Raw genomic sequence first — 13,945 nt, 5'->3', positions numbered from 1 at the left:
ACGTTTAAACAGCTCTGAGTTTAAACCAACTATTGTTCCTTTATTTTTTTTTCCATCCTCTAAGGTAGGTTCCACAAAAAGAATGCTGTCGTTTAAGAATTATAGTTATGTTACAGCATTATATATCCCTTGAATTGAAACTCACCAATCCACGATTACAATGGTCTCAAATACTTGAAAAAAGAATGAACGGTTACTTTTATATTCTATACTGTTTACCGGCTTTTTACATGCATAAATTGTCTATGCTTAAACCGTTGACGTTTTTGACAGTTGCTCGAAATTGAATTTGAATGTTTTGTTTGTCCGCAATTGTAGCATAAAAACTAATGTTTTTGTCCATTAATAGTGTACTTTGAAGTGAATTGAAGATTGGTAGAAATGGAAGTGTCGACAAATAATAACAAGTCGTTTATACAGCCTAGACCTTTGTCGGAATTGTTACCTAGTTTGAGTGGTATGTTTATCTGTTTTAGGTGTCTGAAATGAAAACGTTATTTTCATGTATTAGGGTAATAATAAACCTATACAAGTGTAATAATGTGTACATAAATAAAACAAATATGACATGTAATGTGTGTGCATAAATAAAAATAAGACATGTAGAAACGATTAAGTTGATAATTTTGTTTTTCAGCTATTTTATCGAAAGATGCTATGCGAAACTTGGCCAGCACAAAAAAAGTACCTCGGACAACGACGATGCAATCTCGTACCGTAGAAAAGACTAATATAAGACCACTGACTCTTGCTGAAATGAGAGCTGATATTCTCGGTAAACATTTGGTTAAATGGCAGGAAAGGGCGCATTAGGGAAAAGATTTTTACAATTTTGTTTTAAATTGTTTTTAGTGTTTGTTTCAGATAGATATAAATAAACACTTTGTTGTTATTAATTTTTCTCCATAGGCCATAGTTTTCGAGAGTCCAGTTTCCATAGTGCCCCCTTTCATAAAGTACAATCAAACATTCTCAATTAAAATTATAATCAGCACTTTATTATTGAGGATGTGACGATGCATAATTAAACCTTAAATCAATAATATACCTACGATAAACATAGGAGCACTTGTCTTTAGTTATTTGATGGGCTGGGTGGTCCTAGCACGGTGGTGCTGGCTGTAGAGCTCCTGGTAGGACCAATTTAGAAAATTAATTTTTCTAATTAGCTTTCAGTCCTGGGTGTTTTGATCTGTGAGTGTATCCCAGAGTGTATTCCATTGCCTTGATACTCGTACTACATGGAGTTTCCTAGTATGAGACCAGGTAATTAGTATGATGGTTTGGCACATTATTATTTTTATTAATTTCAGCTCTAAAACCTCGGTCCCCAAGACATATGCAATTGCCATCAGCAAGGAAACGGGGTTGGAACTCCTCGGTGAAGGTGGACTACAAGAAAATAAGCCACACTGCAGATGGTCAGATGAAGAATAACCCTGTCAGAAAAGTCCTTAACTTTCAACCTCTCGCTAAGCCTAAGGTATGTTTTTTGTTAGGGGAAAGTTAAAAAGAGGAATAATGATTGTAAAAGTAAACTATTTTTTTTTTTTTGGAAGAATGATACATACATATTATGGATAAAATAAAAAATCATTACCAATATTACAAAACCATCTTCATTTAAGAGTCGATACAACCTCAAATGGCCTTGATTTTTAATTGTTGGTTCCACATAGCAGTGAAATTGTTGAATCAATCGCTTATTATAAAAATATATAGTAAAATTCAGGATATACATTGATTAGTAAATGTTGTGAAAACACAATTGCTAAAAATTTTCATAATAGAAAAAAAATACAAACTTACCTCGAAATTTTACAAGAAAACTGCTGTATTCTATAGCTACTTTACATATACCAATGATTTTTTTTTTTATATCAACTGAAATAAATAGAACACGTATAGTATACAATATACATATTTTTAAATGACTGTAATTTTGTTTGTAAAAAAAAATAACATCTGAAACAGCTCAACCTGCACCGTAGCACGAAGTCAGCATGGAAAAAATTTTAATTTAAGCTTAGGTAGTATCGACTCTTAACTAAGAATTCATAACAGTTTTGTGAAAGACTGCTTGAAATAATTTTGTAAAAGACCTGTGGTACACCGATACTGTTCACTTTTTTGCAATTCCACCATTGAACTTACTCAGTATTTGGTACGCACAATGAATAGGACCTGTACTAAAATTATTAATTGATAAAATACAGCAAAGTGATGACAGAGAAATAATATGTATTATGTAACAGCATTCCTGTAGCACAGAAGAAAGAAATAAAAATGACACCATTTTATTAGTATGTGAATATGCCTGCAATGTTGTGACTATATTTGAACTTTAATTTAATACATCTTATTATATTGTAATTCATAATTTGTATAATATTCATAGTAATATTAATAACAATAGTTGTTATTTCCATATATTGTTTATTGCTCTGCCTGTGGTACTTTGTAACAATTATTTTTGTCACAATTGTAGCCTGCAGTCAATTCAAGGATGACAATGGCAGAAAGACTGCAAAATGTGGAAACTCCTAAATTCCCTAAGCCTGAGTTTAGGCCTAAAAAATCAATCCATGTACAAGGTAAGTTATTATACTTGAATAATGAGAGCGACTAATAGACCATTAAATCCTCATTTATGTTATGCAAGTGACTTATATTTAGGGAACATTTATCGTACATTCAAAACCATACCATCATATATCAAAAATTCACTATTTCAAATTTTCTTCAACTTTAAATGCCAACATCCAAAAATTGACTTTTTCTTTCAGTGACAATATTGGTTACAAAGTGATATATTATTGAGTACACCCATTGAAATTTGGGTATCGTCTGGTTTTGTCTATGGAGAAATACATATAGTGCATTACCTAAATAATATTTTACATCATTATATTTTGACATAAACAACTTCAGTATGTATTAATTTAGCTCTATTATTTCAGCAAAAAGTCTTGTAAGAATCAGTGGTGTTGGAGCTATACCACAAACACCACTTGAAACAAGACCTCCTATCAGGAACAGGATAACTATGACTAATAAGGAGAACAGTTCACTTCAAGTCAATGTTTTAAAGAAACAGGCAAAACTGCTTCCCATGCCTGTTAAGAAAAAAGTTATAACTCCAAAAATTGACACTCCACTCATGAACTCCTCATGGAAATCTGGCAGTGATTCAAGTTTTCTACAAAAAGAGAAGGAAATCAATGAATTAGAAGAAAAAGTTCTAGCAGTGTCAGAAGAACAAACTCTTGAGAAAATCGCAGAAGTGTCACCACCAATTTCAACTCCATTCAAGGAGTACAGAAGTGTCCAGGAATTCTTCAATAACTCGAATTCTATCGATAACTCTGCTCTTTACAATGACACTATATTGTGCTTTGAAAAACCTTCAATTTGTGTTGGGAATGAAAAAAAGGAAGAAAGTGTTATTATGTCTCTTTGTGATTTGTTCAACAAAGCCACTGTAGTCACAAAAGCTGAGAAAGAGTACACAGAACTTGATAATCTATTGGAAGTTGAAAAGCAAACGGCAAATAATATAAAGATGCTTGAACGTACTATTGAAATATTGACTAGCATCAAGAAGTCACACGTCAATTCTTTGCAAAATGTTAGGCAACTTATAGAAGAAAAGAAAAACGTTAGGAAGAAATCTGAGAGTGAAAATAACAAGACATTAGTAGGGGAGTGTAATGACGTAAAGAAACCAGTGATAATGAGGACACCAAGTCCAGAAAAAAGTCCAATTATTAGCAGACCATGTTCAGTGATCAGATCAACAAAGTTACCTACTTATAAGATCCCTAAAAAGAATTCTTGTTTGATAAAAAAGGCGATAAGTAAATCAATGCCAAATGTTTCAAAAATCGAAACAACGCCTGTGAAAGATTTTGAGGGACAAGCTTTGAATATGTACATGAAGATGAAGGAACATCTGAACTTTTTGAGCACTCCAATGGTGAACCGAAATGTGCAGGTGCCCAACACACCAACACTGACCAGCCATAACTTGCAGAAACAACTAGATAAACTCTTTGGAAGCTAGAATAATACTGATATGTTAAGTTATTTATATAGTTTTTTTTCGATTATATTGATTTAATATAATAAATAATTATGTTGGACATAGCTGTTTGGTTATACACTCCCGGACACATAATTGAGCCACCTCGCATTTTTGTCCTAATAAAATTTTATATAAAAACATAGTTAGCATTGAAGAAAAACTTTTCTCCGTTATTTAAAATTAAAATTTTCAATAAGGATTTAAGGAAATGACATTTAGTATACCACAAATCAAATCAAAGCAATCAAGCATTGTTTAAGCTAAGCGTTTAATATTGATGATGCAAGGTGGCTGGAATTATGTGTCCAGGAGTATATAATAATCTATGTTACTGAGCCAATGCTGCAGGTTGGCACTGATTAACTAAATTGTAGATTGTATAGTTTTCACTGCTTCAATTAAGAAAATATTGTAATATTTAATGAGATGTATAGAATTGAGAAGAGTAACAATTATTTCTATGGATTATTAAATTAATTTGAATAATTAATATAGTTTATAAATTGGCGGTTTATTTTAACGACTAAATTATCCAAGTATGTTCATTCTTGCAAACAGTATTCATTCATTCAAATAATTACAATCCGTGTGGACAATACGTACCTAAGTATGTACAATACGCTCGCTGCTATCTCGTTACGTCAATGAGTTTTGTTTGTTGTTTCTACAGTTTTATTAGGTTGATAAGCGGGAGTGTGATAAAACTTGTCGCTATCAAATTTTACTTTAAGTTACTGCTCTGACGATAAAAAACACAAGATAATTAGAATTCGACCGTACAAATTGTGATATCTTCGCAAAAAATTAAAAAATCCAAAGATGGCCTTATCAAAACCTATTATGAATTTGGTAGCTTCATATTTGCAAAATTTATATTTGCATCCCATTAGAACGAAGTCCATATCGAGGTAAGTAAGTTATTAATTCATTATTTCACTAGGGACTAAGGTTATAATGTGAACGAGCTTTGTGCTAAATGTACAAAGTCCAATGTTCGCTTGTATTAATATTGTATTCTTATCGTATCAATGGTAAACCCTATATTATTGCGGCCCAAAACTTAGACCCCGGTTCTAGTGCTGAACCATGGTGTTAGACGTGCTGCAGGGAAGGTAATGTCGTTACGCGGAAGCTTCTTCCATTTACACCAATATTGTACTGACATTGGAATAATGCGCACCCATAATCAAATGTATTATGTGGGCAAACATTTACTGGAAATGTTTCTATCTGGCACTAAATGCATTGCTATTTTATTTGTTATCATTGAAATTATCATCACTAAGAACATGATTTTCAGAAATGTTTCTTTGGGATGGGCACTTGAATAAAGCAACGGCCTCACCGAATATAATGTGTTAATAAATGTGTTACATTATTAATTTTAAATGAATAATTATGTAACAATATTAATAGGTATATGTTTGTTCAGGGGGGCCATCAAAAAGCAGATCTCCACTTGCTACAAACATGGCATGTTTTCTTTCACCATTAACATCACTCTATTCAGGGTTATTTTTAAATGCTTAAGTTTCATTGCATTCACTAATGAATTCATTTGTTAACATATTGAATATATATATATTTTTTATTCCCTTTTTGCCAAAATGCATTCGGTCTTATGCGAGACCATAAGCAGTTCATTTTTTAATATATTTTGGCATGTCAGGCATACCCTTCCAACATTGGGTATCCTTTATGTAGAAAACTATTCAGCTCAGTTAGTTGAATCCCAAATATATTATGATATGGTAATGTTTTCATAAACATGTGTTTTCCAGCTGCGTGATTGGAGCGACTGCCAGTGTTGCTTCACAAGTAGTCGCTGGTGAATCACTCCGTCTCGACCCCGTGTTGGCATTTGGACTCTATGGGTAAGCAAACTACTAAAGATGCTACATGTCAAATCTACCATAAGTACTTTATTTACTGACAATATTTATAAATGTATGAAACAACAGCAACATGTTTATTCTCCTCAATTCATTTAGACATATATGTAACTACATAGTCAGTCAGTAGTTGTTTGCGGTGCCTGTGTATGGGAAGGTTACAAAGTGTGAAAAACTTGCTCATTTTACATTCACTTGTTGAATAAAAAATTTATAACTCCGGCTGTGTCACATTATAACTAGTGTATATTATTGAGTTCTTAGGTTTTCGCGATTGTTACACATAAGAAATGAAACTATTTTTCCGGATTGAAATTGTTGATTGGTCAACCGGGACCATGGGCCCGAAATGTCAGTTTGTTTAAAAAAACAAATATACTTGCTTATATAATAGCTTGTGTGGCACAAATAGGACCTTACATCAATCACAAGCAGGTATAGGCGCTGTAACTAAGAGTTGCAGAAAACCCGTAACATCACATGCTTTTTGATGGCCTTGGTGACCTCACGGCTTACATTGGGGGTGCTGGCTGCGGAGGTCCCGGGTTCGATTCCCGGTAGGACTGAATTAGGGAAATGAACTTTTCTAAATTGATTCTGGTCTGGGTGTTCTGGGAAGTGTCCCAGAATTCCATTAATCTATATACATAGTAAAGTAATTCCCCAATTTGAGACCAGCCAATTGGTGTGGTCGTCTGGCGCATATTATTATTATATCATTATCTATTTTTCAGTTTACTCTTTGGAGGAACCCTGCCGCATTACTTTTATGAATTATTGGAGCGAATTTTCTCAGAAGATGTAGTAGCATATCCATTGGCAAAGAAGCTTTTATTTGAAAGATTAATCTATGCGCCATTGATCCAAGCATTCTCTCTCTACACATTGGCAAGATTCGAGGGCAAGAACCATAAAGCTGCATTGAAACAGCTGTATGCACTATACATGCCTGTCTTAGAAGCCAATTGGAAGTGGTTGACTCTTTTCCAAGTTGTTAACTTGGCGTTTGTGCCACCTATGGTAAGTTTTTTTTTGGGCTTTTATATTATAATTCGCACCTTGATTGGAATAAGGCCACATCTGCAAAATGACAACTTTTCAGGAGAAAGGTTTCATAATTATAATAATAATGCACACACTCAGCCCCGCGTTAGGAAAACCCTGTATCGCGGGTGCCATGGACACACACATAGACAACCACAAATTACACCCAAACTCACGAGAGACATAGGGCGCGTTCAAATTAGCCACTGTTAGTCGCGCTGCAACCGCGCGGCGGCCGCGCTACAGTCGCGCTGCAGTCGCGCTGCAGCCACGCTCGGTTGCATCACGGTTAATGAGGTGTTGTTAATGACATGTTAATTTTTCAAATTAACTACGATGGACGAAAATCGAGTTAAAGAATTTATAGAGAATGCAGAACAACACCTTGCAATATGGGAAATCAGTTCCGCCAGTTATTCTAATCGACTGGAAAAAAAGGCATGGGAAAATTTATGTCTAAAATTTATTGACAATTTTGAAACTAAAACTACAAATGAAAAAAACATAGCAGGTTGTGAGTAATTTTTAATATCTATACGTGAAGTGTGTGCCCCAAGAACTCTGACCTAACCCTTTGGTTCTGAATACAAGTGTGAAGAATAATGTTAAACAAACGTAAAAATCCCATAAAAACCCGTAAACAAGGCGAAAACTATTTACAAATATTTTTCGTTAATCGAGTTTTGTAACTATTTAATGGTAGTATTCATTTTGATTACTTTGACAAAATAAAGGTAACGAACGGATTCTAAAGGTGCCTACGACATTATCGATGAACAACGAGAATTATAGACGTTTCGAGTTGTTTGGGAGTGCTTATTGAGAGTGTGGCATTAATTTCTAAATCCAAGATGGTTGCCAAGAATTTTCAAAAATTTATTTTTGGTAATCCTTATGGAAATGGCATTTATATCTGAATACATGATGGCTGACACGACTTTTCACATTTCTAAATCCAAGATGGCGGGCACGATTTTTCGAATCATGGTAAGTTGGGTATCGTTTTCGAGGTATTTGGGGGTGCGATACGATACGATTTTTCAAAAAAATGCAATGCAATTTTTTTGAAAAATCGTGTCCGCCATCTTGGATATACAAACAAGTGCTATATTCGTAAAGAGCACCCCCAAATACCTCGAAAACGATACCCAGCATGCCATTATTCGAAAAATCGTGCCCGCCATCTTGGATTTAGAAATGAGTGCCGTATATTCGAATTAAATATCCCTAAATACCTGGCAAAAGGATACCCATATTGCATTTTTTTGAAAAATCGTGTCCGCCATCTTGGATTTCCTTCGCAATGAGCACCCCCAAATATCTCGAAAACGATACCCAACTTGCCATTATTTGCCCGCCATCGTGCATTTAGAAAAGTCGTGTTAGCTATCATGTATTCAAATATAAATGCCCTTCCCATAAGGATTACCAAACATAAATTTTTTAAAATTCTTGACAACCATCTTGGATTTAGAAATTGATGCCACATTCTCAATAAGCACTCCCAAACAACTCGAAAACGTCTATAATTCTCGTTGTCGATTATACGTTGTTGATTATATTAATACGTTCTGGTATTCTTTTTAATTTTTTTTTTCTTCAGTTTTAACAAAATAAGTGAAAGTAACGTTTCTTCGTCAGAATCCATAGTGTAACTGAGTCGAAACATAAAACATCACTAAGAATTTGGTCGCACTTCTGCAGCGCGACCGCCACGCGCGCCGCGCGGCTGCAGCGCGGCTAATTTGAACGCGCCCTAAATGTAGGCCATACAAATGTTTCTCCCGGTCCGGGAATCGAACCCGGGACTTCTGTGTGGCATCCAGCATGGTAACCACGTTCGGCCACGGAGGCAGTTAAAGCACATAAGATTAGTTGATAACTTTTACAATATGCTTAAATGGCAGAGTAAAAAAATTCACATGTACTTACTTCACTTTCCATCAGGCGCGGTGCAGTCATTTTGCCGAGTCACAATAAAAAAAAAAAAAAAAAAAAAAAATACTATGCTCCCGAATTTTGTGAAAATTTAAAATAAAGAAACAAAAAACAAAATGAAAACAAAACAGGTCCAAAAATTAAGTTGACGTAGGTTCATTGGAGGTATTGAAAAGCACTTCTGACGTATGATTGTACTAAGGATACGAATTGCACTAAACTAATAAATTGTTGCTAAAACTACTGACGTCAGAAATAAAGCCTTAGGGAGATGTAGCACGGGCGTAGCGTCGCCGTCGCCGCAACTGCGTTGCACTACATATTATAAATCAGAACGATATCGACTGAACTAGCAATCGGTACTATCTCAACTTTGACAATTTTACAGGTGAAGAAAAAAAATGTTGGCGTCATTTATATAGCAACTGGTTTATTAAATGAAATACGTAGTTTTTAAATATTTTTATTACACATACACTATGTATTTTTATTTAATAAACCAGTTGCTATTTTCTTATTTGTACAGTCAGTCAAAATGTAGGCTTCATAACGTCGGTGTTTTGTAAAAAGTGCCATTTCGAAAAATTTTTCGGAGGAGCCAGTTTTAGCCTATTTTAAAATTAAATTTTGGTTTTAATCAAGATTTTCAAAATTGAACTTTAAACAGGACAGGAAAAATTTTTCGAAATAGCTCTTTCGCCCTTCTACTAAACAACAACGATATGTATGTGTGAATACTTACCCAAGTGATACACATGTTACATTGACTCGTCACATATTGTTTAGTATACCTATTTTATTTGTTTTAGTTGCGAGTACTCTTCATGAACTTAGTAGGATTTGGTTGGGCCATGTTCTTAGCGACCAAGAGACGGCAGCAAGGTCAGAGGAAGGAGAACTAAGTACTGATAATGATTATTCGAAGGTGGTGGATAGATCACAAATTTTTAATTACTTTCAAAAGTTATAATTCATATTTTGCTAATCAGCTTTTAGTTCACAATGTCGCATGTTTATTACAACTGTTTTATGACGTTCTTGGAGGAGGTGGAAGGTTATATTACAATGTAATGCTTGTATAGTACTTACTTTTGTTGTGTATGCTATACAATATACATCATGCATCTTTGGTTTCGCGCTTTGCTTTAGTGAATAAAATATAACTGCAAACAATAAGTGTTGCTGTACAGAATAATTATAACTTTTGAAATACGTCTCGTAAACATCATACCTTATTTAGAAATCGGAATTGCATATTTATTTTGTACACTTTTTATATTTGCACAATAAATGTAAGAGTAATTTAAATGTGGGATATAGGGAATGTGATATGTTCTGCCTTCATCATAACTAACGCAATCAACTTTTTTTAACGAAATACATATCTGGAATCAGTGAAACGAAATCGGATTTTTATATCTTATTTAGTTTCAGTTTTATGTTAAGAGTCGATATTGCCTCAACTCGAATTCAATTTCTTCCCATACTAATACGGTTCATTTTTCTTGGGTACAGCGGCAGGGATACTGACTTTATTTCAGAATTTATTTTTTTAACAAACCAAATTAAAACCATTTCAAAAATATATGTCATATATCGTGTTCTGTTTAGTTCAGATGATATAAAAAAGCTTTATATAAAATGTGCTTATTCAATACAGCGGTTTTCTTGTAACATTTGGAGGTAAGTCTGTTTTTTTTCTATTGTGAAAATTTTTAAGAATCTTGTTTTCACACTGTATAGTAATATCTTCAATTTCAACACTTTCCCTGTTATGCGAAATTAACCAAAGCCATTTGAGGTTCTATAGACTCTTAAGCAAAATCAGGGGTAATTAACATTTTTTAAGTGCCAATATATCGAAAGATACCGAAATACTAAAACGTTAGTTATGACAAGGAGGGCAGTGTTAGTCGTGTTAGTAAACAAATGAAAAATGTTATAATGTTAGTTAACTACGTACTTTATTTTACAAGTGGGTCCAGTATATTCTTCTAAATATTTAAGATATACATTGTGATACGGCTACTATGGTCTATGATATAGCATTTGCAATCAATTCATAGTGCACAAGGTACTTCGAGTTTGAGATTCTTATACACAAATAATAACTTTATAAAACTCAAAGTTTTAATATATGTTTTTTACTGTTATACTGAGTATTATTTATTTCCAAATTCATAATATATTGCTTTTAAGTTTATAATAGTATTTTCACATTTTTAAATACAATGTTTCTATCTTCCTACGCGAAATCGTTATTCTATCAATTCGAGTAACAATTAGTTTGAACTTAGCAATAAATAATCAATAAGTTAAATGACTAGAAATATAAATAAATTAGTGTAAATAGCAGCTGTCCATAAATATATTGCACTTTAATGCTAAAATATTCTAGTTCAATAACTATCAATGTCGCTTTAAAGACTAGAGAGTATTTTTTTTGGTACTGGTCAAACCTTAATTTTCAATTAAATAAAATTATCAACAAAAACAAAAATATAAAAAATATCCAAAAATTAGTATTTAAAGTAATACAATAAATAGGAAAATGTTTGGAATTACAATAAATTTGACTAGATTAAAGTACACGTCTTATCTAAATTACAAATTGATAATTTATTTTGGGCGAAATAATTCAACTCCAATTGAATAACCAGATAACAACCGTTCGTGCAATAATTTTAATAATTTACACAGACCCCCAACAACAGCGCTTCCTTATCACTTGCAATATCTCTCCAGCTTGTCAACACATTCACGCCGATATAAAGGTTACTTCCCATTTCGATTTACTTCCCGTTTTTTTGTGTTTGTTGATTACACAAATAGTATTTTTTTATTATTGTGCCAGATAAAATCGCCCATACGATCAATTTTTTTTGTAATGCATTATTGTTACGGGCACTGCAAACGTTGAACTTGAATACTTCCTACAAACTACAGGCCTTAGAATAATAACGCATAGAATGATAGTTTCATATCAAACGAACTGTCACAAGCGAGGCAAAAATCAAATTCATGTAGGCTAGTTTTAGTAGTAGGTTAATTTTCGGTTTTAATGAATATTTATATCAAAATACAAGTTGAAACGCGTTACTTCCTTGTGGAATGTGATGTTAGTATCTATTTTATGTTTGTCTGACGTATTTTTACACTCATTTACCGCACATTTCGTCATTTTTAGCTAAAATTCTTGATCTGTTCGCGGTGCAAGTTGACCTTGAGCACTGAAGGCCCGCCCGCTCGTGTAGGCCCATTGGGCGCGCTTCAATTTGCCTCACTTAGCGTGTGCGGACTAGGTTTCTATGCGTTATCATTCTAAGCTACAGGCTTATTTAAGCATAGTTTTATTATTAGATCGTTCCTACAAGAATTGCCAGGACCAAGAGGCGACTACGGCAGAGATGTTTGAAGAATGAGGAATTGTTATAGTTTAGTACAAATGTACTTTCATATACCTACGTATACGTGCTTGCGTAGATGAGCATATATTTACATTATAAGCTCGCAGTCCATGTTCCTCCCAAACCGAGGTTATTAAGCGGTATACCAAATTATCTGTTGTTATTCTTATCCCCACAATGAAAGATTGTTATGGTAATTTACATTAAACTTTGTGGTAGGTCCATCGTGCCGTATATGACGTCGCCGCGTCGGTGTGAGTGCACCCTAAAGTATACGACACGTACACTGACAGTTCTTCAGTTTTGTTTTTATTTATGGATTACTCGTCTCGAACTCTCGACCAACTGCGAGAGCGGCTGCAGCTACTGTAGCTGTTGCTAGAAGGCGACGAAGGCGTGGAACGGCGGTACGGGATCGGACGCTTGCGCGCGCTGTTTAGTGTTAGTATGCATGAAATGAATGTTAGTTACGACATGTTAGATAAAATATACATAATTATTATTAATTTGGCATGCCATTATTTGTGAACTCTGTTATGTATACATGCATGGGGCATTATAAATGTATGTCTAATATGACCTGCCAGTCTGTACGAGACGTGTTTGTATACAAGTTTTTACAATACAATAGCAATATTCTTTATTGCACACGGATAAATACAAAAAGAAAAAATGACAGGTACAACAGGCGGCCTTATTGCTAAATAGCAATCTCTTCCAGGCAACCTTCAGGTTACAGGAAAAAATTAAGATGAAATTAATTGAGGGCGCAACAGAATACGTATTCAATACACATATTGCGTATACACAAATTAAGAAAATAAAATATACTAAATAAATAAAAAACAATATACATATAATTAATAAATTGAAATAGGATTATATAAAACACAATAATAATAACCTTAATTTAGTAGATTTTGTAATGAAATAAGTAAAAAAAAAGTGACCTAACTGCTAAATAAAGTATTGTATTTTTGAGTTTGTATGTGTACATATAATGTACATAAACATGCTTTTGTATGAAAAATATTGTTATAGTTACACAAATTACATTTTTCCATCTGTTATTACTTACCATATGAAAATCCTCAGGGTTTTCAAATGTACCTTTCATATAAAGGTGTTTATATTATTATATGAAATTTATGAAAACAGGAAGTCAAAACAATAACTTGAGATATAATAAAGGTAGCTCTTATTAAAAGTATCTATAAGCTAATTTACCTAAATTCAAACAGTGAAACTGCTAGCTCATCTACCATGCAGCAAAACTAAAAAAAAAAAACAACCAAAATAATTGTACAATATACTTTAATGTGAACGGAAAACTATGGAAACAAACACTGGAAGGTCCTTATGAAATATAGCACAATACATCTGGCATCCATCACTGAATTTTCATCAATTAGAATAATTCACCGTCTTCGTCTATACTTGAATTTGTTTTTCCCATAAGAGTCAATTATGGGTGCGCTACGGAGGAAAAAGTTTAAATTAATTCATTTATAATTTTATACAGACATCCCATTAAATCTAACACGGGCCATGAAATGTAACCAAACGTTGAAACTTGGTTC

At 33.5% G+C, this 13,945-nt stretch overlaps 3 protein-coding genes across 13 annotated transcripts in view; 2 read left to right on the top strand and 1 right to left on the bottom strand.

Annotated features, from left to right (window-relative positions):
* Positions 1 to 310: 310 nt before the first annotated feature.
* LOC113237532 lies at positions 311 to 4,171 on the top strand. The gene is made up of 5 exons (XM_026474069.1): positions 311 to 457; positions 638 to 775; positions 1,314 to 1,483; positions 2,489 to 2,594; positions 2,961 to 4,171. Exons 1-5 carry the CDS (start codon positions 382 to 384, stop codon positions 4,061 to 4,063), a joined length of 1,593 nt encoding a protein of 530 aa, XP_026329854.1. The 5' UTR covers positions 311 to 381; the 3' UTR covers positions 4,064 to 4,171.
* A 669-nt stretch (positions 4,172 to 4,840) lies between these two features.
* On the top strand, positions 4,841 to 10,596 carry LOC113237406 (PXMP2/4 family protein 3). Of its 2 annotated transcripts, none has more exons than XM_026473850.1 (4): positions 4,841 to 4,992; positions 5,866 to 5,958; positions 6,711 to 6,996; positions 9,768 to 10,596. In XM_026473850.1, exons 1-4 carry the CDS (start codon positions 4,904 to 4,906, stop codon positions 9,858 to 9,860), a joined length of 561 nt encoding a protein of 186 aa, XP_026329635.1. In that variant the 5' UTR covers positions 4,841 to 4,903; the 3' UTR covers positions 9,861 to 10,596. The 2 variants fall into 2 exon arrangements, with proteins under 2 accessions (XP_026329635.1, XP_026329636.1); XM_026473851.1 differs by lacking the exon at positions 4,841 to 4,992 and adding an exon at positions 5,134 to 5,196 and having other exon boundaries at positions 9,768 to 10,595.
* Positions 10,597 to 12,150: 1,554 nt separating this feature from the next.
* Positions 12,151 to 13,945, bottom strand: part of LOC113237605 (serine/arginine repetitive matrix protein 4) — a 46,311-nt gene continuing 44,516 nt past the window's right edge. For 7 of the 10 annotated variants that reach the window (XM_026474181.1, XM_026474183.1, XM_026474193.1 and 4 more), the window contains one exon: positions 12,151 to 12,797. In XM_026474181.1, coding sequence (XP_026329966.1) covers positions 12,686 to 12,797 — 112 coding nt within the window. In that variant the 3' untranslated portion in view covers positions 12,151 to 12,685. Of the gene's footprint in view, positions 12,798 to 13,675; positions 13,842 to 13,945 lie in introns of those variants that run through there. The other 3 variants (XM_026474186.1, XM_026474189.1, XM_026474184.1) reach the window with 1 other exon arrangement.

The sequence above is a fragment of the Hyposmocoma kahamanoa genome, unplaced genomic scaffold, assembly GCF_003589595.1.
Source record: "Hyposmocoma kahamanoa isolate Upper Pololo Valley unplaced genomic scaffold, ASM358959v1 93, whole genome shotgun sequence".
In the NCBI taxonomy this organism is placed as follows: Eukaryota; Metazoa; Arthropoda; class Insecta; order Lepidoptera; family Cosmopterigidae; genus Hyposmocoma; species Hyposmocoma kahamanoa.
This window is presented reverse-complemented; position numbering and strand designations above follow the sequence as displayed.

Excerpts from the sequence above, each read along its gene's own strand:
- LOC113237406 (XM_026473850.1), top strand. The coding sequence starts at position 4,904 with ATGGCCTTATCAAAACCTATTATGAATTTGGTAGCTTCATATTTGCAA. Across the intron at positions 5,959-6,710 it reads TTGGCATTTGGACTCTATGG|TTTACTCTTTGGAGGAACCC; the intron begins GTAAGCAAACTA and ends TCTATTTTTCAG. Across the intron at positions 6,997-9,767 it reads TGGCGTTTGTGCCACCTATG|TTGCGAGTACTCTTCATGAA; the intron begins GTAAGTTTTTTT and ends TATTTGTTTTAG.
- LOC113237532 (XM_026474069.1), top strand. The coding sequence starts at position 382 with ATGGAAGTGTCGACAAATAATAACAAGTCGTTTATACAGCCTAGACCT. Across the intron at positions 458-637 it reads ATTGTTACCTAGTTTGAGTG|CTATTTTATCGAAAGATGCT; the intron begins GTATGTTTATCT and ends TTTGTTTTTCAG. Across the intron at positions 776-1,313 it reads AATGAGAGCTGATATTCTCG|CTCTAAAACCTCGGTCCCCA; the intron begins GTAAACATTTGG and ends TATTAATTTCAG.